Genomic DNA, 26788 nt, shown 5'->3' on the forward strand with positions numbered 1-26788 from the left:
CAGCAGGCCAGGCAGCATCTATAGGAAGAAACGCTGTCTCCCTATAGACAGCGCTTCTTCCTATAGGTGCTGCCTGGCCTGCTGTGTTCCACCAGCATTTTGTGTGTGTTGTTGTTTGAATTTCCAGCATCTGCAGATTTCCCTGTGTTTGCTATTCTTCTTATCATCTTGTATCAAGTCTCCTCCCATACTCATTTACTCCAAGAGAAAAACCCTAACTTGCTCAACCTATCCTCAGAAGATATGTTATCTAGTCCAGACAGCAACCTGCATCCTCTCTAAAGTTTCCACATCCTTCCTATAATGAGGTGACCAGAACTGAACACAATACTCCAAGTGTGGTCCAAAGAGAAAAACCTGAGTTCGCCCAACCTATCCCCATAAGAGGTGTCTTCAAGATCTCGTAATAATCTCACGACCTGTGCTTTTGCGAAATCATTTGCTAACTGATTTGGTGCACTGAATATCAGCCATGGAGGAGGTAATTTCTGGGCACTCCTCTTTGGTTTCACTCCGCCCCTGGGTCCCCTCCTATACCTTTCAGATGCAAATCTCTGATTTTGCTGCTGAGTTTTGTCTAATAACGATGGTTTATTGTTTTCATTCTGAGAATGACTGGTAATAGATAAGATACCAGAGTTGATAAATAAACCAGTATACGTGGATGACAATATCAGTTTCTGAGGCTTTAGATCATAAATTGATTCAAATTCATGACTAACCAAAAGACCGAGATAAAAACAGCGCACTCATTTTTCTCATTCACATCTGTTTAGTCTGTTGCTGCTTTTCGTGCCTTTAATCCAAAAGTGTTTTTCAGCCAATTAAGCTCTTCCGAAGTGCTGTGGCAACGAAAGTATTTTTTAACCACTGTATCACAGTTCACATGACCATAATAAACCAATTACCGATGACAGCAGCCAACTTGTAGTGAGCTGACAGAAAGCAGCAGAGTGGAAATGTCCACATGAGCCCTGCTCAGTCCACACTGAATGAGCAGTGCAGAAATCACTGGATGACTCCATGGGTCAGGCGGTGTCTATGGAGGGAACTGGACCATCGACACTTTGAGCCAAGACTGTCTACCACCCTGTTAAAGTGTCTCGACCCGAAACATCGAGATCTAGCATGTCGGGCAACGTCTATCGAGAGAGAAGAGACTTGAAGAAGGATCTTGGTGCAAAATGTTGACTGTCCGTTCATTTCCATAGGTGCTTCCTGATCTCCTTAGTTCCTCCAGTGTTTTGTGTGTGTTACCAAGGAGAGTAAATGTCTCACACTGATGTCAAGAAGAATGTTGGAAGTTAAATTTAACTTGATGACTCCAACCCCACCACCCAGGTTATGCTCTTTTCTTTCTTCTGCCATCAAGAAGAAGGTCCAGGAGCCTCAAGACCCACACCACCAGCTTCAGGAACAACTTGTTACCCCTCAAACATCAGGCTCTTGAGTGAAGTTATCTCCTCTCATCAAAGGGGATAACTTTACTCAACTTCACTCACCCCAATACTGAACTGTTCCCACAACCTATGAACTCACTTTCAAGGACGCTTCATCTCATGTTCTCAATATTAGCTGCTTTTTTATTTATTTTTATTATTATTATCTTGATAATTTTTTTCTCATTTTGCAATTGCACAGTTTGCTGTCTTTTGCCACTTGTTTTCAGCCCGTCCTGTTGGGTGCAGTCTTTCATTGATTCTATTGTATTTCTTGTATTTACTGTGAATACGCATTTCCACAATTTTAATGTGAAAATGAATCTCAGGTTGTATATGATGACATATATGTACTTTGATACATACCTGTTCTTTTTGAGTTGAGTATGCATCTTTGCTCACTATTCTGAATTACGTTACCCGCCATTTTGAACGTTTGCACCTTGGCCCGAGAGAAATTGTTCAACTGTATTTAAGTATGGAAGAATGGTAAATAAACTTGATTTGATTATAAATTTACTTTGAACTTTGGAATTTCACATTTTTGTCCCATTTCCTCCTCTATGTAGCACCTTTGAATGATTAATCACCCACTCTTACATCCAGGAGACACAAGAGAAACTGCAGCTGGAGGAACTCGGCAGGTCAGGTGGAGGGAGATGAATTGTTCTGATCGAAACCCTTTATCTTATTCCCGATCAGCAAAAGTACATTTCCATGCGTAGGTGCTGCTTCACCCACTGAGCTCCTCCAGCATTTTGTTTCGAGGTTCAAAAGTTCAAAGTAAATTAATTCTCAAACTATATACATGTCACCACATACAACTCTGGGATTTATTTCCTCGCGGGCATACGCAGTACCAACTTGCGTAAGACAACACACTGTGCAAGTACAAAAAGAAGAAAAAAAGAAATAATAATAATAATAATAATAATAATAATAATAAATAAACAATAACTACCTAGACCGTGAGGTGAAGAGTCCGTGAAAGTGAACTCATAGGCTGTGGGAAGAGTTCAGTGATGGGGCGAGTGGAGGTAAATGAAGTTAACCCCTTTGGTTCAAGATTCAGGTTATTTATTGTCATCTTTCAGTACACAGGCGGAAAGGAGAACAAAACAATTGTCCCGCCAGATCCAATCCTGCATAAGAAACACAATTTTAAAAATATAAAATAAATATAAGAGCAATTTTATAAAACACAGTATATATATAAGTAACTGTGATATACAGTAGGCAGCCCTCGAACCCAGGGGACCTCTGGTGGACTGTGTCCTTTCCAGGGCGCAAGCCTGGGTGGGGAGATTTAAAGAACCGGCTGTTGCCCCATGCAGCGGGCTCCCCCTCTCCACGTCACTGATGTAGTCCAAGGGAAGGGCAAGTGCCGATTCAATTTGTCACCAGTGTCGCGGCAGAGGTTGCCTGAGCAAAGTTGTAAACAGCATCAAACTGCCTTAGGGACCCCGGCTCCTGGTTTCTTCCTCGGGGTTTACTCCCGAAGCCTTTCCCGTGAGTGGGTATGGCCGCAAGGAGGTATAAAATCAGTTTTCTTTCTCCTAGGCGGGCTGCTGAGCCCCAACAGCTCGAAACAACCGATTTTGAGGCACCAGTGGTCCACCTTTGCCCTTTCTCTTGTCAGTAGAAACAGTTCCACTGAGCCCAGTAGCTAAGCGACACGTGAAGGCCAAGAGTCGGACTTGGTTGTGAGAGCTTATCCCCACTATCGCCCCCAGCTATGACAGCCTCAGGAAATACATAGACATATTGAGTATACATAAACTGATGCTAGGTGATGTGTATGAGTGGGTCAGGTGGAGGTGTTAAACAGCCAGGTTAGCTTGGGGGAAGCAGCAATTTTGAGCACGATGGTCCTGTAATGAATACCGCGTCTCACTCCCCTGATGGGAGTGGGACAAACGGTCCATGAGCAGGGTGGGTGGGATCCTTCATGATGTTACTGGCCTTTCTCCGGCACCTTCCTGTATACATGTCCCTGATGGCGGGTAGGCGGGTGGCCAGTTTTAGCTACCCGCTGTAGAGCCTTCTGACTGCCCCAGGGCAGCTTTCGTACCACACAGTGACGCTGCTCTCCACTGCGCATCTGGAAAAGGTCGTATTGGTGTGCGTAGTCCGGCTATCTTGAGCCTCCCCAGAAAGTAGATGCCTTGGTGAGCTTTCCTGACCGTGGAGGATGTGATCTGGGACCGTGAGAGGTTGTGCGAGATCTGCACTCCCAGGAGCTTGAAACTGCTCACAGTTTCCATTCCGTTCTGACGTAAAGAGGGATGTGAGTGGTGCGAGTTCTTCTGGCTGATAACCATCTGCTCTGAGTCATGTTGAAGGGTCTCAGCCTGAAATGCCAACCGTTCATCCTTTTCCCTTGACGCGGCCCAGCCTGCTGAGTTCCCCTAGCATTCTGTGTGCGCCGCTTGAATTTCCAGCATCTGCAGATTTTCTCTTGTTTGCAACCATCTCCTTTATCTTGCTGGCATTGAGGAAGAGGTTTGGCCTGGCACCAGGCCTCGAGCCCTTCCACTTCCTCGACCTGTGGCCTTGCTCCAATCTGTTGTCTCTCGTGTTGGCTGTTAGCTTTTATCCTCTTGTGAATGGGTCCAATGATCCTTGAGATCAAAGTGGAGAAAGGCATTTCACAATTTGACCTGTGCACCAAGACTTGTCACAGCTAGCACAGGTCAAGTTGTGAAATGCCTCTCTGCACTTTCCTAACCTCAATCCAGACCGTGAATACTGAGGAGGTGTTCATGGGGTCAATGTCCAGTCAGTAATCTCACGGCAGAGGGGGAAGAAGCCGTTCTTAAAACGTTGAGTGTGTGTCTTCAGGCTCCTGTACCTCCTCCCTGATGGAAGCAATGAGAAGAGGGCACGTCCTTCATGGTGGATGCAGCTTGTATACCAGATGACAGGTAGCCTTCAACATAGATGCTGCTTTTTTGAGAGGTTGCCTTTTAAAGGGATCCTGGTGAGGGGAGTCTAGTGCCCATGATGAGAGGTTGCCCTTTGAAGGGGTCCTGGTGAGGGGAGGCTAGTGCCCATGATGAGAGGCTGCCCTTTGAAGGGGTCCTGGTGAGGGGAGGCTAGTGCCCATGATGAGAGGCTGCCCTTTGAAGGGGTCCTGGTGAGGGGAGGCTAGTGCCCATGATGAGAGGCTGCCCTTTGAAGGGGTCCTGGTGAGGGGAGGCTAGTGCCCATGATGAGAGGTTGCCCTTTGAAGGGGTCCTGGTGAGGGGAGTCTAGTGCCCATGATGAGAGGCTGCCCTTTGAAGGGGTCCTGGTGAGGGGAGGCTAGTGCCCATGATGAGAGGCTGCCCTTTGAAGGGGTCCTGGTGAGGGGAGTCTAGTGCCCATGATGAGAGGTTGCCCTTTGAAGGGGTTCTGGTGAGGGGAGTCTAGTGCCCATGATGAGAGGTTGCCCTTTGAAGGGGTCCTGGTGAGGGGAGTCTAGTGCCCATGATGAGAGGTTGCCCTTTGAAGGGGTCCTGGTGAGGGGAGGCTAGTGCCCATGATGAGAGGCCGCCCTTTGAAGGGGTCCTGGTGAGGGGAGTCTAGTGCCCAGGATGGATGCTGGCTGAGTTGACAACTTTCTGCAGCTTTTCCCAATCCTGTGCAGTGCCCCTGCTCCCCCACCCCCCACACCAGATGGTGATGGAACTACAAACGTAGAATGTTCTCCACGCTACATCTGTAGAAACCTTTGAGGGATTTTGGTGACATACCAATTCTCCTCAAACTCCTAATGAAACAAGGCCACTGGCCTGCCTTCTTTGTAGTTGCATCGACGTGTTGGGCCCTGGGGAGACCCTCAGAGACGTTCACATCCAGGAACTTGAATTTCTGTGACATTCGGAGTTAATTAAGGGGAGGTGTCGTTAATATGTGTGACTAATGAGGTAGTGTTAGCGGATTTAGCAGTGCCTGTTGTTAGTCATGCTGCTGATTTTGTATTGTGTGGTTACGCACAACAGAAACAAACGCAGCCGGCCGGAGCTGTTTCACACGTTTTGTGATCAGGAAGGGAAATTTGCATCGTGCAAATCCAAAGGAGCTCGCTGCTGGGATGGTGAGGCTGAGTTTAGCTTTGGGTTTGCGGCCGATCGCAGAGTATTGTCCACTTGTCCACCTTGCCGTGTGTAGGCGTATGTGTGAGCTTCACTAGATTTGCCACTAGACAAGCCACAGACCTGTTATTGAATTGTCAGGCATGCACTTGTCCATTTAACCCATTCCTTACAATCGCGGCCGAAAGAGACTGTCGAGCTGACCCCGTAGATTTACCCCTGATTCTCCGGGAGTTGATCGCTGGATCACCTCCACGTGCCTTGTCCAGGGCGGAGAAATTGTAGCATCATTAACAAACGATCACAATTTTTCTTCCATTAAACAAAAATTCTTCAGCATCACACACAAAGTGGAAGAGAAACTCGGCAAGTCTGGAAATTCCAAATTGAACCACCTTGGAGGAAAGGTGAACATGGGCGGGGAGAGGACACAGAGGAGAGAATTGGAGGAAGTTGTACATAGAGCTGTATAGCACAGAAATGAGCCATTCAGCCTATCACATTCATGCTAAGCCCTTTTCGTCCTTCTACATTTGCCCACATTTCAACAGCATTTTTCTATGGCTTTTATATTTAAATGTCTATTTAAATGCCTCTGGAATGTAATGGTTGTATCTCAGCAGGACTAGGTCAGAGAAAGGCTTGAAAACAAGGGTAAAAATCTTAAGGTGTTGCTGGTCTGGGAGCCAGAGAAATTAACAATAAATACCACCTCCACAACCGAATTTTGCAATTGAATTTCCCCCTGACTGCCTGGTGCATAGGAAGAGTTAATCACTCTGCATAGGGACTTGATAAAATGTGATCCTTTAATGGGGGTGAGTTAAATACTTGTGGTCTGCGGTAGCCTGCTGGTAAGAAAACAGGAAATAATAAGTGTTGATTGGAAGTGGCATAAGAAAATTAACTAGTGCCTCACCTTCCCCTTGCAGTTCCCTCCTCTCTTAAATCTTTTTGGCATAATCCTCAGCATGGGGCCACAGAAATTAATTCCACACCCATGAACGCAAGAGTGCATTTGAGAATTCTCACCCCCCCCCCCCCCCCTTTCTATCCTCATGGGCTGGACGCATCCTGGGTCTCCTTCATAGAGTTTGACTGAAATCTCCAGATTATAGACTATTAATTGGTTCCCTAGCATGATAAGATGGATTCTTGACCTCACAATCTACCTGGCTATGTTCTTGCACCTTATTGTTAACCCGCACTGCACTGACTCTCAAACTCTAATCTGCGTTGTTATTGTTTTACCTCGACGAACTCAGTAACGGCATCATAGCGGTCAGCTATCGCGCTAACATCTCGGGGTACTGAAGTGAGGAGTTCAGTCCTGGGGTCCTCTATAAGGTCCCTCCTGTGGAATGCATGGGTTGCTCCAGTTTCCTCCCATGTTCCTAAGAGCTACAGGATATTGGTCATTGTAAATTGTCCCATGATCAGGTTAGGGTTGAATCGGAGTTGTCAGGGGTCGTTGGAGTGGTGTGGCTTGAAGTGCCGGTCGGGCCTATTCCACGCTGTATCACTAAATCAATAAGAAATAATGGTCTGATCTGCGTGAACGGTGTGCAAGGCAAGCTTTTCACTGAATCTCAGTATAATAAACCAATTCTAATTCCAGATCTTGCTTTGTCAACCTAACACAGGATGAGCAGCAAGTGTCGTTTATCTCTGACCTCAGAGACTGCGAGAATGGTAGTTTCGTCCTCTGGGTGAGCAGCTGGCCATTCGGCCCATCAGGACTCTTCTCTCTGTGGGAGCAAGCACTCAGTCCCATTTCCCAACACTTCAGCTCTCCCCCTATCCCAGTCCTTCCCTGCTCTCTTCTCCCTCTAATAAATTCCAGATTGAGAGCCCATCGTGTTGTATCGCCTCCCTTCCTCCAGTTCCTCCACCTTTTGAGTCCTTGCACCAATGGGAACTCGCCCACTTTGCCCAAAACTTGGATGATGTCCAAAAGTTCTGTCCAATCAACTTGATAGTGTGGTTATGAAGGCGTATGGCCTGTTGCTTGTTTAGTGGTACTTCCTGCATACAAATGTAAGGAGAGTGAAATAGTTGTTACTCTGGACCTGATGCAACACAAAAAAACAGAAAAGAAAAAGAACACAACAATAGTAATAAAGAGCACATGATTAATATAAATAAGATCGCTTCTATACATAGACTGTCCATGAAGTGATACTATGCTGTACATAAGGTGACTGACAGGAAATAATAAAGTAGAGGTGGAGTTAGTGGGTGGAGGTGTTGATCACCCTTACTGCTTGATGAAAGGAACTGTTTTTGACTCTGGTGGTCCTGGTGTGGATGCTACGTAGCCTCCCCCCCAATGGGAGTGGGACAAACAGTCCATGAGCAGGGTGGGTGGGACCCCTCATGATGTTTCTGGCCCCTTTTCCAGCTCCTTTCTCTATATACTGTACGTTGATGGGGGGTAGACTGGTGCGGTGATGCACTGGGCAGTCTCGGCTGTCCTTTGTAAAGCCCGGATTAGTCAGGGAACTGAGTTCAAGAGCAGTGAGGTAAGGTTGCCACAATAAATGACTGGTTAGACCACACTTGGAATATTACGATGCCTCATTATAAGAAGGATGAGGAAATAACAGATAGGGTAGACAGGGTAGATAGGGTGGATGTTATTTACTTGGATTTTCAGAGGGCTTTTGACAAGGTACCGCACATGAAACTGCTAAACAAGGTAAGAGCCCACAGGTATTACAGGAAAGATACTAGCACGGATAGAAGATTGGCTAACTTGCAGGAGGCAAAGAGTGGGGATAAAGGGGACCTTTTCAGGTCTTATGAGGAAAGAGAGCTAGGCTTTTCTCTTTGGAGTGACGGAGGATGAAAGGTGACGAGGTAGAGCTATACAAGGTGATAAGGGACACAGACAGAATGGACAACCAGAGATTTTTGTCCTGGGCCAAAATGGCTAATACAAGGGGGCACAATTTTAATGTGATTGGAGGTAAGTACAGTGGGGGGGCATCAGAGGTAGTTTTTTTTGCACGGTGAGTGGTGGGTGCACACAACACCTGCCAGGGGAGGTGGTGGGGGCAGATACGTTAAGGACGTTTAAGAGCGATGTGCACATGGATGATAGAGAAATGGAGGACTATGTAGGAGGGAAGTATTAGATTGATTTTGGAGTAGGTTAAATGGACAACACAACATTGTACTCTGAGCGGGTTGTACTGTTCTGTGAGACTGACAGGGGATGTGGCTGTCCCCAAGTGCTGAGGGAGAGTCACAGATCCGGTCATGTCTCGTGCTTGATACTTGTTGCTTATTTATTTAGTAATATCGTTATTTTGTTTTTCATTTTGTATTTGCACAGTTTGTTGTCTTTTGCAGGTTGGTTGTTTGTCCGTCCTGTTGGGTGAGGTCTTTCATTGGTTCTACTGTATTTCTTGGTTTTACTGTGAATGCCTGCAAGGAATGAATCTCAGGGTTGTCTGTGGTGACATAAATGTACTTTGCTTGCTCTCCATATCTTACTGCCCTGATCGTGTATCACGTAGACATCCGGGATGCAACATTCATGGCCGGAGGGGCTCGATATGGACTTGGGTAATAAACTAACTTTGAACTTTAATTATACTCCCATATCATAGTCAATGAGACCAAGACATTCCTTTGGCCCAGTGTGATCCAGTGAAGTTTGATGTGCACCCAGTAGAAAGATATTGAGTTAGGTTGGTCAAAGAGGTAACCATAAGGCACAGAGCAGAATTAGGCCATTCTGCCCATTGAGTCTGCTGCACCATTCCACCATGGCTGATTTATTATCCCTCTCGACCCTATTCTCCTACCTTCTCCCTTTGATTCCCCAACTAACCAAGAACCTATCAACCTCCACTTTAGATCTGCTCAATGAATCGGCCTTCACTGGCCTGTGGCGATGAATTTGACAGATTCACCACCCTCTGGCTAAAGGAATTCCCGCTCACCTCTGTTCTAAATAGATACCCCACTTTTCTGATGCTGTGTCCTCTGGTCCTAGACTCCCCCATTACAGGAAATGTCCTCCCACATCCATTCTGTCCAGACCTTTCAATATTCAACAGATTTCAGTGAGATCCCCCTCATTCTTCTAAACTCCAGCAAGTACAGGCCCAGAATGATCAAATGCTCGTCGTTTGGTAACCTCTAAAGAAGGTATGAAAGATGGAAATGGCGGGATAGAGATACAACAAGGTGTACAAGGAGAGTGCCTGAGCGTGGGGCCTAGGCAGCCAAGGGATTGGTGATAGGGCGAAGGAAATAGAGACAAGGATGGGAGGGTGGCCTGATGCAGGGTTTCAGATCATCGACAATTTATTTCCACCCACGGACGCTACTCCCCTCTCTGAGTTCCTCCGGCAGAATGTTTGCTCTCAGGGTACTTGATGTCTAGAACCAGGCTTCACAGTCTCAGAATGGTCAGCCATTCGGGACTGGAAGGGGGAGAAGTCTTTGGAATTCTCTACTCGAGTGGACAATGGAGGCTCAGTTGCTAAGTAAATTCAAGTGGAAAATTGATAGGTGTCAAACAGATCAAAGGCAAGGTCAAAGACAACGTAAACAGCCAACAGACTGTGCTGCCCAGCAACTCACCGATTCAACCCTAACCTAATCACAGGACAATTTACAGTGACTATTAACCTGCTAACCATTGCGTCTTTGTACTGTAGGAGGAAACCAGAGCATCCAGAGGAAACCCACACGCTTTAGGAAGGAACGTACAAACTTGCTTACAGATGACGCTGGAATTGAACTCTGAACACCGACGCGCCAGGTGACGCCAGAACCGAACGCCGAACACCGACTGTAATACAGTGGCACTAACCGCAGCGTTTTATTTATTAAGAAGGTACGTGTATGCTGCCATTGAGGTTAACTTTCTTGCTGCTATTTACATAAAGAAATGCAACAGAATTTATGACAATCTATACGTAAACAAAGACTGACAAACAACCAATGTGCAAAAGAGGTCAAACTTCATACATGAAAAAATAATACTAAGATTAATTCTAGAATCCCTGAATGTGAGTTTGTGGGTTGTGGAACAGTTCAGATTTGAGGTGAGTGAAGTTATCCACGCCGGTTCAGAAGCTGGGTGGTTGGGGTGGGGGTGCAAAATGGGATTAATAATGGGGAACGTGATACTGAACTAAGTGATCAGCCATTTAATGGTGTAGCAGGAGCACAGGGCCGAATGGCCTCTGTTCCAGATGCCATTTCTCCTTCATACCCTTAAAAAGCAAAGCCCTGATATTTCTTCCTAATTTCTTTCTAACTGCACAAGAAGATCACATTCTGTTTTCTAACCTTAATCCAGCTTTTATTTTGCAAGAGTTTGCCCAACAGCTCTTGGACAGATGTGGTGAGATACGTTTCCTTTGCAGCCGTACAAAAATATATTTCAGCCTCGCACTCAGAAAAGCACCTCAGCATCACACGCCGAGGCAGTTAAAGGTCGGTATCAGCTTTATTCACTGCAACACCAGAGCCCGAGTGGAGCTTCTTGCTCAACTGGTTCTCTGCAAGAGTGCGGCAGTGTAGGAGGCCGCATGACATCAATGCTCAGAGACAAAGGTCGTGTGGTGCCTTTCACTTTCTCTATTTTGTAAACAAATGGCAGGAGATGGCATCTCTGCCATCTGGTTGATAAACTACTGAGCACTTCAGTACCAAATACTTGAGGGAATTCAGCAAGTGAGGCACCATCTGTGGGAGGGAATAAATGGTCGACGTTGTGGGCCGAGACCTTCGTGAGTCCTGACGAAGGGTTTCGACTTGAAATGCTGACTTTTTACGCCACTCCGTAGGCCAGGAGTTCCTAACCTGGGGTTCACAGACCCCTTGGTTACCGGTAGGGGCCATGGACACTGCCTGACGTGCTGAGTTCCTCCAGAGTTTTGTGCTTGTGTTATTATGGGTTTCCAGCATCTGCAGAATCTCGTGTTTATGGGTTTCTTTAGCAGGCTCTGTCGGGCAGGGAATGTAGTTCTTTGACAAGCTAACACCGGTGCCACATGTGAGCAAATCCCCTTTCACAAACTAACTGTTAAATCAGGGGCACTTCTACACTGGTGTTCTGACAAACACCAATAACTACCACTGCACTAAATCTGCCTGACTGTAATAACTACCACTCTACTGGTACCGTCTCACACCAGTAACTACCACTCAACTAATACTACCACTCTATTAGTTCTGTCCCACACCAATAACCATCATCACAGTTATGATGTTCTCAGGGGCAGAGATGACTGGTCCTTCATTTAGAATGATTTGAGAGTTACTGGAGGCTTTAGAACATGGAAAATAGAACAGTACGGCTCAGATAAGGCCTTTCAGCCCAGGATGTTGTGCAGACCATTTAACTGACTCCAAAATCAATCTCACCCCTCCCCTCCCACATAACCCTCCAACTTCACTCATCCGTGTGCCTGTCTGAGCTTTCCTTAATGTATCTGCCTCTACCATCCCTGGCAGGGTGTTCCACACACCCACCTCTCTCTGTTTAAAATAAAATTACCTCTGATATCACCCCCCCCCCCCCACCTACACTTCTCTCCAATCACCTTAAAATTATGCCCCCTAGTTTTACCCATTTCCACCCAGGGGAAAAAGCCTCCAGCTGTCCACTCGATCTATGCTTTTCATCATAGCACATAAATGTCAACACCTCACAGTGGTGTTTACACATTGCACAGGAGCTGGTTTTCAGTTTCCTGTGCTGTTAGATGCTTTGATGAAATGCTGTACTTAGAAGTCAATGGCCAGTCTATTTTGATAAACAGTTCCTGTTTATCATTTTATTCTTTGTTCTCCTCAAGCTTGTACCGTGAAAGCATGTTGCAAAGAGGCTGATAGGACTTCAGCGGTTCTGGATGGAGGCCAACAGTTTTCAGTAACTGCACGTCAGAAGCTGGTCTCGAGCAATGATGTTCAGCTGAGGTGAGGGCAGGAGAATCGACCAGGAAGGCTGGGATAGAGGAGGCTGAGTTGCAGGGATGCCTCTGATGGTGGGACCACCGTGACCTGGTGGATGGCGGGGCTTTGGATGAGCCCCAACAAGAAGCAAGAGGGAGAGTGGGCCACCATTCTGTTTAGCCCCGGGTCTTCACTCCTGAGAAGATTACAGACATTTGTGGAGAATTCTCAGAGAGGAGAGCAAAAGCAGATGAGGAATTGAGGAACAGGGGAAGATAGGGAGCAGGATGAAGTTTCCGTGTGTGTCACTTGGATGCCAGTCTTGGAGGAAGGAAGCTGAGAGTTGGGCAGGAAGATGGAGGCAGAGGACTATGTGTGGTTCAGGTTGGGTGGGATGGGCAAGATTAAGGTCCTAAAGAAGACAGCAGGGACCAGGATGGAACAGAAGGAAGTCAGTTACCTCACAAGGCTATTCCTGTTCAATAATGGTGACCTGTGGCCAAGTAAAAGCCATTGTGCATTTTAATGAGGAACACAGAACAGTTACAATACAGTACGGGTCCCTTGCTACATGATGTTGTGCAAACATTTTAATCTACTTCATGATCAATCAACCCTTTCCTCCTGCATAAATCTCCATGTTTCGTTCATCTACGTACCTTTCTAAAAGTCCCTTAAATGTCCCTAATCTATCAGCCTCTACCCCAGCAATACAATCTAGACACTTACCAATATCTGGGTAAAATAAAACTCCCTATGACATCCCCCTTTACTTTCCTCCACTCACCTTAAAAGGATGTCTTCTGGTATTAACCATTGACACCCTGAGAAAAAGGCTCTCGCTCTCCACTTTGTCTCTTATAATCTTATCTACCTTTATCAAGTCATCTCTCATCTTCCACTCCTAGCTTGCTCAACTTGTTCTCAGAAGACATGTTCTCTAAACCAGGTAGCATCCTGCCAAATACCCTCCGCACCTTTCTAAAGCTTCCACATCCGTCCTATAATGAGGTGACCAGAACAGATCACAATACTCCAATGTGGTCTAACCAGAGTTTTATAGAGCTGCAACATTACCTCGTGACTCTCAACTCAATCCACCCTTTTCCTTCTTAACCACCCTTCAAAACTTGTGCAGCCACTTTGAGGTGTCCATTTTGTCTTCTTGTTCACAGATTTTCTGTTTTATCTTTAAGATATTTACTAAATCAAAAAGCTGTTCTAAATTCTGTGCAATAATCCTCTACTTTATCTGATCTTCCCTCACAAGCTCACTCGTTCCCTCACATAGTAAACCTACACACTTCTCCCTATAAGGCTAACAGTGTTCCAAGTGCAACCTAACATCCATGAACAGTTCCCTCTGGAGCAGGAGTTTCCAACCTTTATCACACCACCAGCCAATACCATTAAACAAGGGGTTCATGGACCTCAGGTTGGGAATCACTGCTCTTGAGCTTTATATTGCCAGAGAATAACCCCAAACCCTTTGTTCTCCAATCCACTGGATAGCAAGAAAATTCAAAGTTCAAAGCTCAAAGTAAATTTATTATGAAGGTACTGTATGTATATGTCAGCATATACTACCGTGAGATTCATTTCCTTACAGGCAGGCACAGCAGAACAGAGAAATTGAATTGACTTTATTTCTTACATCCTTCACATGCATGAGGAGTAAAAATCTTTACGTTACATCTCTGTCTAAATGTGCAATCATAGTAAATTTTAATAATTTATAATAAATAGAACAGTGAATGTAACATAGAAATACAGCATGAGTTAATCAGCCTGATGGCCTGGTGGAAGAAGCTGTCCCGGAGCCTCTTGGTCCTGGCTTTTATGCTGCGGTACCGTTTCCCGGATGGTAGCAGCTGGAATAGATTGTGGCTGGGGTGACTCAGTTCCCCAGTGATCCTTCAGGCCCTCTTTACACACCTGTCTTTGTAAATGCCCTGAATCATGGGAAGTTCACAACTGCAGATGCGCTGGGCTGTCTGCACCACTCTCTGCAGAGTCCTGCAGTTAAGGGAAGCACAGTTCCCAGACCAGGCAGTGATGCAGCCAGTCAGGATGCTCTCAATTGTGTCCCTGTAGAAAGTTCTTAGGATTTGGGGGCCCATACCGAACTTCCTCAACCGTCTGAGGTGAAAGAGGCACTGTCGTGCCTTTTTCACCACAGCGGGTGTGTTCAGAACTACAATAGAATCAGTGAAAAGCTACACACATCCAAGGATTGACAAACACCCAATGTGCAAAAGAAGACACTGTGCAAATAAAAAAAATAATAATAATACTGAGAACATGAGTTATGGAGTCCATGAAAGTGAGTGCATAGGTAGTGGAATCAGTTCAGTGTTGAGGTATCCACGCTGATAGTACTTGTTCATGACTCTGGTGGTATGGGGCCTAGGGTCCTTGAACCCCTTTCCTGGTGTAGCAGCAAGAGAAAAACATGGTCTTAATTATGGATGCTGCTTTCTTGAGGAAACGCTCCTTGCTCAGTGGTGGGGAGGTCTCCGCTTGTGGTGGACTGGGCTGTATTCACCACTATCCATAGACCTTTCCATTATTGGGCATTGGTGTTTCCATACCAGGCCATGATGCAGCCAGTCAGATACTCTCCATCACGCATCTATAGAAAGTTTCACTATTCCCTGAATCTCTCCAAGTCACTGTAGTGATGAATGGTTATGCATCTCAAGACTCTTTAAGACTTCACTGCTCATCATCTCAGCTCAAGTTCTCCACATATTCCCATTTGCAAGACGTGGAGATGAACTGTCACTCTGTTTTCCCTCTCACCACTGTTTGCCTGGTCAAGATCTTTTCAGTCTCTGTCTGGTCCAGCTTTGAGTACCTAACACCCGGGAAGAAAATGTGGTTCAAGTTCAGGGGAGTGACAATGAGTCTCTTACCTTCTTGTTTTCCAGAAGTACTGGAAGATGAAAAGAACCAGCCTAATTATCTTTGCTGCTTCCTTCTGGTCCTTGACCCTTGGATATAAATGTGGTATGTATCCATTTTTTAATTGTCAAATTCCCAGCAGGAAATGTCGTTGTTGGCGTCACCTCACAACGTGGGAGAAGGGCTTTGTGATTCTGAGCTACATTGACAGATCTCACCGGTCTCCATTTTGTCTTTTCATTAGAAAACAAGAAGTTGAAGTGCCTGGTGGATTACGAAAAGCTGATGACTTGCTGCTGGTCACAGAACGTTTCCCAAGGCAGTTCTCGGTGTGAAGTGCGAGTGGATGAATTCAAAGGCAATTGGTTTGTAAAATGACTGCTCCTCACATGACTAGTCAGGGCATCAGGGAGAAGGGGTTGAGAAGGATAGTAAATCAATCATAACAGAATGGCAGATCAGACTCGATGGCCCGAATGGTCTAATTCTCCTCTTATGTCTTATCGACTTATAGTTTTATGATCTAAAGGTCTTATGGTCTTACAGTTTAATGGACATGCCATAGTCTGATGTTCTTGTGGATTTATGTCTCATGGTCTCATGTCCTATGGTCTTACATTCTTCAAGTCAAGTCAAGTTTCAAGTTGCTTTTATTACCAGTTCAACCATAAACTGCTGGTACAGTACACAGTAAAAACAAAACAACGTTCCTCCAGGACCCTGGTGCTACATGAAACAACACAAAACTACACTAGACTATGTGAGACAACTCAAGGCTACACTAGACTACGTAAAACACCACAAAAACTACACTAGACTACGGACCTACACAGGACTACATAAGGTGCACAGAACCGTGCAGGGCAGTACAATAATTAATGAACAAGACAATAGGCACAGCAGAGGACAAATTTCAATATAATAATAAATGATGTAGATGTAAGTCTAGACTCTGAGTATTGAGGAGTCTGATGACTTGGAGGAAGAAAATGTTACACAGTCTTATCGTCTAATGGCAAATGGTCTTATGGTCTTATAGTCACATGGTCTGATGGTCTTACAGTTTGATGGTCTGATGGTCTAATAGTCTTATGGTCTGATGGTCTATTTCTGATCCTATGTCTGATGTTTTTACGGAGCCAGTCACTGTTTCCTCTACACTGCATGGGTGCATGGCCACACTGTAACTGAAATGTTCCCACACACATAGCGTTTGTTGCCGCACAGCTTGGAAAAAGACAGACAAGAAAAAGTTTACAAAACATGAAAGATTTTCTTTCTTGCCCTTTTATTCATTATACCCTTCAATTGATAAATAAAATCAGACAGAAGATATAAGAGTCTGAAAGCACATCCCACCAGGCTCAAGGGTAGCTTCTACCCCCACCCCCCACTGTAATAAGACTAGATTAAATCAATCCCTAGTAGGATAAATTGGACTCTAAACCTTTCACAATCTACCTCGTTATGATCTTATAATCAATGCTTATATTTTGTATTTTGTATTTTTAAAGTATATATTTCTGACTGAGCAACCTTGCAGCAATAATTTCCTTCAGGATAAATAAAGTATCTTATCTTATCTTGCACCTTATTACTTGCCTGCTCTTCACTTCCTCTGTAATTGTTACACTTTATTCTATATTGCGCTGTTGTCTTTCTTGCACTTCCTCAATCCGTTGTGCATCTCATCCTTTCACATTATCTCAGTACACACGACACTGATAAACCAATTCCCAAGCTAGTCTAATTGCAAGACTTGTGCTAATGTCGGCTTTTCAATCTAATAATTCATTCACAGTTTAAACTGGGTGTTGTTGGATTCTGGTGCTTAAATCCAAGTTTCTTTTAGAAGTCAGGAATGAGGCACACAAGCTTGTTGCTTCACGGTTATTTTATTAAGAGTTGATGGAACAGAGGAAAATTGAATAGGCAATAATAGGAGTCTACTAGTACGAAGTAAGTTTATTATCAAAGTACATGGATGTCACCATATACATCCCTGAGATTCATTTTCTTGTGGGCACACTCAGTAAATCTAAGAACTATAACAGAATCAATAAAAGATCACACCCAACAGGATGGACAAACAACCAACATGCAAATAACAGCAAACTGTGCAAATACAAAATAGAAAATAAGTAAGTAAGAAATAAATAAATATCAAGAACATGGGAGGAAGAAGAGAGAGGAACTGAAGATAGTGCCTATTTAATTTTATACTGCTGAGTTAAGGAAAAATTCCATTCAAATCTATAGATAAGAACTAACCAATAAGAAAGTACTTATTCAATACTACAGTGAAAGTGAACCAATGAGAAAGCACTTATTTAAGTAATTCATCAAAGAAACTTCCAGAGCTTTCCAGAATTATATTTTCTATAGCCTTTAGAAAAGGGGTTCCCAACCTGGGGTCCATAGCCCCCCCCCCCCCCCCGATAAGACTCCATGGCATAAAAAAGAATGGGAGCCCTGTACTAGAGGCATATTAAACTGTTATACATATAAGAACTACATAAAATACAAACACAATTCATTGTTAAATTGCAAAGGAAATAATAGTTAAAGAGTCTAATCTAAGAATTAAGTAGTTGTGTTAAGAGATGCTCAGACCTGTTGCCTTGATCATACAACCCATGCCTGTGGGTTACTAACTCAGTAACAGGAGAAACCCCACAGACTTCTCCTCACCCTGCACTGTCACTGGGCCTGTCCTCCTGGAACGGCCTCCCCAGCAGAACTGCGGGAGCACCTTGCACAGCAGAACTGACTGCCGCCATTCGGAAAGGCATTTACCAAAATCGGCAGTGAAGCAGTCGGCCTAACACGAGTACGGTGCCAACCATAAGACCGGGGTTCAGTTCCCTCTGCTGTCTATAAAAGGTTCGCACATTCTCCCTGTGACTGCGTGGGTGCTCTGGTTCCCTCCCACAATCCAAAGACGAGGGGTGATAGGCAGATGGAGGAGGGAAGAGTGCTCCTGTTTACATTGAACACGAGAGATGCTGCAGATGCTTGGAAATCTAGAGCAACACACACAAACTGCTGGAGGAACTCAGCAGGTCAGGCAGGCAGTGTCTCTGGAGAGGAATGAAGGGTCTTGGCCCAAGTTGACACTTCAGCAGTGGAAAAGGTGAGCAGTTACAAGATGCTGGGTGTCAACGTCTCTGAGCATCTATCTTCAGTCCAACATATTACTAAGAAATTACAACAGCGGCTATATTTCATTAGGAATTTGAGGAGAACTCGTCTGCCACCAAAGACACTCGCAAATTTCTACACCTATACCACTGTGAGCCATTTTGGGCCCCTCACCTAAGGAAAAAAGATGAGCTGGCGCTGGACAGGGTCCAGAGGAGGTTCACGAGAATGATTCTGGGAATGAAAGGGTTAACATTATGAGGAGTATGTATTGGCTCTGGGCCTGTACTTGCTGGAGTTTAGAAGAATGAGAGGGGCATCTCACTGAAACCTATCGAATATTGAAAGGCCTAGATAGAATGGGTGTGGAGAGGATGTTTTCTATAATGGGGAAGCTTTGGACTAGAGCTCACAGCCTCTAAATAGAGGAATGTCCTTTTAGAACAGAGATGAGGAGAAATTTATTTAGCCAGGGAGTGGAGCATCTGTGGAATTCTTTGCCACAGACGGTTGTGGAGGCCAGGTCATTGTCCAATGTCATATGTTCTTATAATAATCCAAAATGTCTCCTGTCAAGAGGGCTCTTTTAGCTCCTGATTCTCATGTTCTTCTGCTTTCTGTGTCTTAAAGGAAAGGTTTCCCGAAAAATTGCAGCCGGGAAAATGCGCAGGAGAGGAGCTGCACAATTTCCTTTAAATACTTTGCTGCGGCTCAGAAATTCAATATCACGCTGCTGTGTAACAAGGACGGTTTGATGAAAGAAGCTGCAAAGATTCACGCCTTCATTCCAAAGGATAACGGTAAGTGAAAGGCAGCCAGTTAGAGGTTTGCTGAGCAGAGTCAGAATCACGTTTCTTATCACCAACGTATGGTGTGAAACTTGGTTTGTGGCAACAGTGCAGCACAATATATTTTAAAAATGACTATACATTACAATAAGAAATATAAAACTACAATATATAACCCATCGAGTCTGCCTTGCCATTTCTGCCATTCCATCATGGCTGATTTATTATCCCTCTCAACCCCATTCTTCTGCCTTCTCCTTTGACACCCTGACTCACCAAGAACCTATCAACCTCTGTTTTAAATATATCCAAATGACTTGGCCTCCACAGCCATCCAGCTAAGGAAATCTCTCCTCATCTCTGTTCTAAAGGTGCATCTCTCTGTGCCCTCTGCCCCATTATAGGAAACATCCTCTCCAAGTCCACTCCTTCAATATTCGGCAGGTTTCAAGGAGATCCCCCACCCCCTTTCTTCTAAACTTCAGTGAGTACAGGCCCAGAGCCATCAAATGTTCCTCGTGTGTTAACCCTTTCATTGCCAGAATCATTCTCAGGAATCTCCTCTGGATCCTCTCCATTGATAAAGGGCCCCAAACTGCACATGGTACTGCAGATATAGTGCCTTACAAAAGTCTGAAGAACATATATATGGCTAGGTTGCCTAAGGCTTTTGCACATGACTGTATTTGTCAACGTGGAGTGGAGAGCGAGTTTGTAAATCTGGCAGGAGCAAAGGATGTTGGCAGTAGTGAGGGTGGAGTGCCAAGGGAGGGGTGTGGGACGGGTGGCAGAGAAGGGGGTGGCACGGGCACAGACACACCCAACCCTGAGACACCAGGCAAGGTCATTTGATTCCAAACAAGTGTTTTATTGATCATTACAAAATGTTTCTCTGGTGCTTCTCGCTTCCTCCCCTCTCCCTTCCCCCTTTCCCCAACCATGATTCCCCTCCACTGCCTCCTTCCCACTCTCAGTCCACAATAGGGACCCACATCGGAATCAGGTCTATCATCACTGACATATGTCTTGAAATTTGGGTTTTTTTGCAGCAGTACAGTGCAATACATAAAATTACTACAGTACTGTGCAAAAGTCATCGGCACCCGAGCTTTATAGACCTTTGCACAGTATTGTAATTATCGGGATTGTGACTAAGTAGGCAGCAGCTATGAACAGGCCTGGATTCCTTCTTTTCCCGATCCACAGATTCCAGTGGGAAGGTAGAGAAAGCACTGAATATTCCAACACTCGCAGGCCTTGCTTTCCACTGAGAAATTTTCCGAATCAAATTCAGGTTTAACATCACTGACATGTCATGAAATTTGTTGTTTATGGCAACAGTACAATGCAATACAAAATAATTAAAAACCATAAATTATAGTAAGTATATATGTAAGTGGTGCAAAAGGAGAGCCCCCCCCACCCCCCAGTGGCAGCAATGGGAAGCGGGCATGTGATGGGAGTCCTTGATGATAGATACCACCTTTCTGAGGCATCGCCTTTTGAACGTGTCTTCGACATTGGCTGAGTTTACAACCTCCTGCAGCTTTTTCTAATCCTGAGCAGCGGTCCCTCCGTACTGGACAGCAATGAAAACAATTAGAAAGCTCTCAAGGGTACGTCTGTAGGAATTTGCGAGAGCCTGTGGTGACAGACCAGATCTCCTCAAACTCCTGATGAATCGTGCCTTCTTTGTAATGGCGTCTTCCGATGACTCTCTGCGGAGAAACAAGCTCAACGTTTCATTCGCCTGCTGCTAATTCCCCTCGTCTCGATCGTCGATGGGTGTAACTGTTTACCATCTAAAAATCTTTCAAAAGTCTAATACGATTCATTTAACCTTTTATTTCTCGTGGGGGAAAAGCCCTGATTTTCAGAATGGTGTGTGATGTTCTAACTGTGGCTCAACCGCCATCTGCCACAGCTTTAGCTTCACTTCCTTGCTTTTATATTCACTAGATCTGTGTAAAGTAAAAAAATAGAAATGTTTCTGACTTTCACGACCTTTTCATTCTTTCGCTCCACAGCGAAAGGGCAAAGCGCGTTAATCCCAGAAATTACCCCGTTCCGGTCTTCATTGAGGCAGTGGTCAGAATCGAACCCGGGTCACCGGCTCTGTAAAGCATTGTGCTAACCATGATGTCACTGTAAATGAGATCATCCCCATCCTCTGATACCACCTGCGATAGGTCGGAGGGGTTACATCACCCCCTGGTCTGGAGGCTCCCATGCACGGGATGGGGAAGGGATGGGGAAGGGTTGTAGACCCCCCCCCCCACAGCTCCATCACTGGACAACCCCCATCCCCACCATCGAGGACATCTTCCAGGGGTGCTGACTGAAGAGCACGCCACCCGTCTCTGAGGACCTGCCCATATGGGTCATGCCCTCTTTTCAAAGTTCAAAGTAAAGTTATTATCAAGGTGTGCCTATGTTACCGTATACAGTCCTGCCCTCACATTCATTTTCTGACAGGCATTTACAGGAAAATAAAGAAAATGCCATCAAGTTTATGAAAATCTATACACAAATTCCAAATAAATTTTGTTACATAATATAAATGTCATTGCTACCATCAGCAACCTGGATACCCACACTCAATAACTCAGAGAGAGCTTCTTCCCCTCCGCCACCAGCTTTCTGAATGGTCCGTGACCCCACGACCTACACTACCTTGTTATTTTTTTTCTGCATTTATTTGTGAAATCTACGTTAATGTTGTATTCCTGCACCGTACCGCTGCCGCAAATTTCACGTCGTCTGCCCTCGGTGGCCACTTTGTTCGATGTCTCCTGTACCTAATAAAGTGGCCACTGAGTGTATGTTCGTGGTCTTCTGCTGCTGTAGCCCGTCCACTTTGAGGTTCGACGTGTTGTGCATTCAGAGATGCTCCTTCGCACACCACTGTTGTAACGTGTGGTTATCTGAGTTACTGTCGCCTTCCTGTCAGCTCGAACCAGTCTGGCCGTTCTCCCCTGACCTCTCTCATCAACAAGGTGTTTTTGCCCATACTGTTCTCACTGAATTTCTTTTGTTGTTTATCACACCATTCTCTGTAAATCTAGAGCAGCCGCTTTCGACCCTTTCCCTCTTGAAATAATTTTCAGGTCTGAGGAACCCCTGCATAAAAATTACTATATCTACACGTCTATGAAGGTTCTCAGTCAACCAGGTTATTGTATATCAAGCAGTAGTAAATCTAAAGATACTACACCAAAACTGACACACAGCAATATTGTATGTGCTATCCAATGCAATGAGATCTGCACGGATCTGTGAGACAAAACTACCATTTCACAAACGGATGGCCCAACATAGGGCTAACATTCTACTCATAAAGGACGAGGGACACTCCTTTGATGATAACAATGTGCGCATTTTGGACAGGGAGGACAGGCAGTTTGAAAGAGGGGTTAAAGAAGCTATCTTGGTCAAACTGGAAAACCCATCGCTGATCGAAGGGGTGGGGTACACCACCACCTACTTACAATGCAGTCCTGACATCTCTACCCTGGCGTTTCCTCAATGTGTCACACCTCCATTCATGGAGAGATAAGACTAGTGACCCTCTCATTGCCTCTGCGACGCTTAACGGCCATCATGTGATTGCTTGAAACAACTCAGAGTTTATAAGCCGGAAAACTACCCACCATGGAGCAGAACAGAAGGAGCGTCTCAGATGGCTGGCAAAATGTCTTCTAGGCGACACAGCAAGACCAGTTACCTTGATTTACGACTGTCTGATATTATATCTACAGCTCATGGTACATTAGCATGATCAGTAAGCTGGAGGTACAATAATTGTCAATGATCTTTTGAGTAGAGAATGAATTTTTAGCCAACCTTTCTTGAAAATAAAAGTTAGTTAAGCTTAGCTTACCTTTCTTGAAATTAATCACTTTCTCTTCCTTTCATGAATTTTATAAACTCATAAGGCAAATATAATTAATTTCTGTTAAATAACTGGCTTAAGCCAAAATGGGATTTGTTTTTTCTAAAGGTAGGCTCAATAGATTTAATGTAAATTGATTTTAATTAATGATATTTACAACATGAAAATTAATTGATATTAAATAGTAAAGTTACTAAAAACCATAAGCCAAAGCAATATGAATAAAAATATAGCCTAAGTCACAATTTCATACAAGACTTTGAATAAAGGTTTTCCTGCTAAGTGACATGATCAGGCTCAAATATAGGCCTAGCATGTGAAAGCTTCACTTGTTTTTTGCTGCACCAATACTCAATTCAGGGTCAAACTCTTCTGAGCAACAGCTGAACTTCTTGACCATGTCTGCATGTTTTTGTGCATTGAGTTGCTGCCGCACGATTGGCTGATTAGATATTTGCATTAACGAGCAGGTGAACGGGTGTACCTAATAAAGTGGCCACTGAGTGTCTGTCATATGTTCTAAATGACGGAGGAGGTTTTGAAATTTGATTAGCTGCCTTAATCCTCCTTTTCCAACGTATTGGGAATTGTGGGGGGGATCTCATTGAAACTGATTGACTGCTGAAAGGCCTGGACAGAGTGGACGTGGAAAGGATATTTCCTTTAGTATGAGAGTCCAGGACCAGAGGGCGCAGCAGCTGAATAGAAGGACCTCCCTTTAGAAAAGAGATGCAGAGGAATTTCTTTAGCCAGAGGGTGGGGAATCTGTGGAATTTGTTGGTACGGACAGCTGTGGAGGCCACATCATTGGATATATTTAAAGCGGAGGATGACAGGTTCTTGATTAGTGAACCTAGTCAGAGGTTACGGGAATAGTCAGAGAATGAAGCTGAGAGGGAATTAAGCCATAATTGAATGGCAGAACAGACTGGATGGGCCGAATGGCCTAATTCTGCTCCTATATCTTATGGTCTTATTGAATGCTCTGCACTGTACATCATGACCAGAGTGCAGACGGTGAAGCAGTGCCTGTGATGTCTGCTTTGGTAATCTGAGAGCAGGCATTACAGGAAGGTAATTTTTAATATTTCCTTTTGTTATTTATAGTCCAGCTGCAGCCTCCGTTCAACCTGAACGTGGTCAATAATACCGACACCATGATTAAGCTGTCCTGGGAGACTAAACACGAAGATCTTTTCCATGACAAAATGGAATTCGAGATTCGATACAAACTCGAGACTGAGCCCTGGAAAGTAAGTTCGATTGGCGCACCGTATCTCACTGGCGCCACGGTAACGTAGCGGTTAGACGCTCGGGGTGTCAGACTTTGGAGTTCAATCCCGGTGACCTCTGTACGTCCTCCCCGTGGAATGTGTTGGTTTTCTCTGGGTACCCTGGTTTCCTCCCACAGTCCAAAGCTGTAACGTTTAATAGGTTACTTGGTCATGGTAATTTGCTTCATGGTTAGGTTACGGTTAATTCTAGATGCTGGGGGGGGGGGGGGGGAGTGCAGCTCGAAGGGCTGGAAGGCCCACTTCTGCACTATATCTCTAAATAAATAAATATCTTTGTTCTGTTGTATTAAAGATCTGAGTCCAGAATTCTGTAGCACCCACATTCCAAGATGCGCATCTGAATTAGGGAACATGTCCTGCCCTGTGAGGAAAGGTTGAGTCCGGGGTGAGGGGGGGGTGGTGACAGCAGGTGGAATTGAGACGGGGAGGAGGGGGTGAATTCGAATTTCTGACGCTGGGACATTGTGGGGTGAGAGGTTGGAGGGATGACTATCAGCAGTTTGAGTCAATGACCAAGGCAACCTTGCTAATATGGCTGCAACCTGGCTAAGGAGAGCTGGATGTACCGACATATTTTGATGACTGAGAAAAGGTGACCATGTTTGTTCCCTGTAGAGTTCCCATTGGTCCTAATTCCCCGTAGCATTCCCATTGGTCCTAATTCCCAGGAGAGTTTCATTGGTCCTCATTCCCAGTAGAGTTCTATTTGTCCTAATTCCCAGTAGAGCTCCCATTGGTCCTAATTCCTAGTAGAGCTCACATTGGTCCTCATTACCAGTAGAGTTCCCATTGGTCCTAATTCTCAGCAGAGCTCGCATTTGTCCTAATTCCCAGTAGAGCTCGCATTAGTCCTCATTCCCAGTAGAGCTCGCATTGGTCCTCATTCCCAGTAGAGCTCGCATTGGTCCTCATTCCCAGTAGCCCTTCCAGTCACACACTCTCTTTCTTTCTCTTGCTCTCAGAGTCTATTCTTCTGCCGATCACTTTCATCAGAAGTCATGTACCGTCCATTCTTTCATGTGATCTCCTGAGAGAGAAAGAAACTACTGGAGGAGAAAAAAGTGAGGAGCAAATAAAAACATCCCGCAAGGTCCCTGTCCCCCAATCTCAGGAGGAGGAACCTGTCCTTGGTGTACCAGGCCCCAAATCTCCTCAGAAACCATCTCTGTTCCAGGCGAGAACTCCAAGCCTGCCAATGCATTAGTCACCTTGTCACCATCAATTAACTGGGCTCTGAGAACTTGCACTCATTCCTCGATCGCACATTATTAATTGGACACAAGGAGAACAGCCCGGACCCTGTAACCACACTGTCTGAATAGGGTAATGTCATTTTTACACAGAAGTGACATGCAGTTACGGATATTGATCAGTCTTGTGTATGTTCGAATTCCTTATTTGCATGATCAATCGCCAATCACAATAGTAGTGCTAAAAGTCAACAGAAACTATAGGATAACCAATGATACTTTGAAGTTAATAAAGTAATTGCCCTTTCTTTGGTGTATCCCTCGCATCTTCCGTTAAGCCCTCATCTTGTCTCTGTGTGTCGAATGGCTCTAGTCCCCTGCTGTACAAAAGGAAGCGACGCTCTTCAAAGATCTTTCTTGCCAGGATTGACTGCAACTATCGGCAAACCTTTCTTGCCTGGATGTTGCCTAACCCTTCCTTTGCCACCACTTCCATAGCCTCGCCTCATTTCGGCCGGATGAGAGGGTGGGTTGTCACCACTGCAGTGGCTTTTGTCATTCCACCTGAAATCATCTCCACTTTTACTGACTCTGTCAAACGTTCCGATTCCAGAACGCCAAGAGGTATCCGATCCAGCAAAACGAAAGGGAAATACAAATTGGCTTGTCCAGTTTGAAGGCCGACTCCTCCTATGTGGCGCAGATTCGAGTGAGGATTCTGGACACTAAGAATTACAAAAGCATCTGGAGTAAATGGAGCCAGACACTGAAGTGGAAAACTCAGGAATCCAAACCCGCAGCTGGTAAAGTGGAATTACCTATAGAACAGCAATGGTCTGTAGAGAGGGCGTACAGCATGCCCAGATCTTACGAGGGAATGAACACAGCTCACAACACACACAATTAGTGACCGTGCAGTTGACCACTGAATTTGAAGTCACCTCTAGCGAAGTATACATTTCAAAAAAATGGTGGAACTGAAGACCAAAGGTCCATAAGACATAGGAGCAGAATTGGGCCATTCAGCCCATCGAGTCTGCTCTGCCATTACATCATGGCTGACTTATCATCCTCTCAACCCCATTCTCCTGCTTTCTCCCTGTAACCTTTGATGCCTTGATTAAGTAAGAAACCATCAAGCT

The 26788-nt window shown here is 45.0% G+C and overlaps 1 protein-coding gene across 2 annotated transcripts in view; it reads left to right on the forward strand.

Annotated features, from left to right (window-relative positions):
- Window positions 1–26788, forward strand: part of LOC140718966 (interleukin-2 receptor subunit beta-like) — a 70205-nt gene that overhangs the window by 25511 nt on the left and 17906 nt on the right. For both annotated transcript variants that reach the window (XM_073033259.1, XM_073033261.1), the window contains exons 2-7: window positions 10189–10367; window positions 15367–15445; window positions 15585–15705; window positions 19112–19281; window positions 24269–24414; window positions 26260–26449. In XM_073033259.1, coding sequence (XP_072889360.1) covers window positions 15379–15445; window positions 15585–15705; window positions 19112–19281; window positions 24269–24414; window positions 26260–26449 — 694 coding nt within the window. In that variant the 5' untranslated portion in view covers window positions 10189–10367; window positions 15367–15378. The remainder of the gene's footprint in view (window positions 1–10188; window positions 10368–15366; window positions 15446–15584; window positions 15706–19111; window positions 19282–24268; window positions 24415–26259; window positions 26450–26788) is intronic.

This window comes from Hemitrygon akajei, chromosome 31 (assembly GCF_048418815.1).
Source record: "Hemitrygon akajei chromosome 31, sHemAka1.3, whole genome shotgun sequence".
In the NCBI taxonomy this organism is placed as follows: domain Eukaryota; kingdom Metazoa; phylum Chordata; class Chondrichthyes; order Myliobatiformes; family Dasyatidae; genus Hemitrygon; species Hemitrygon akajei.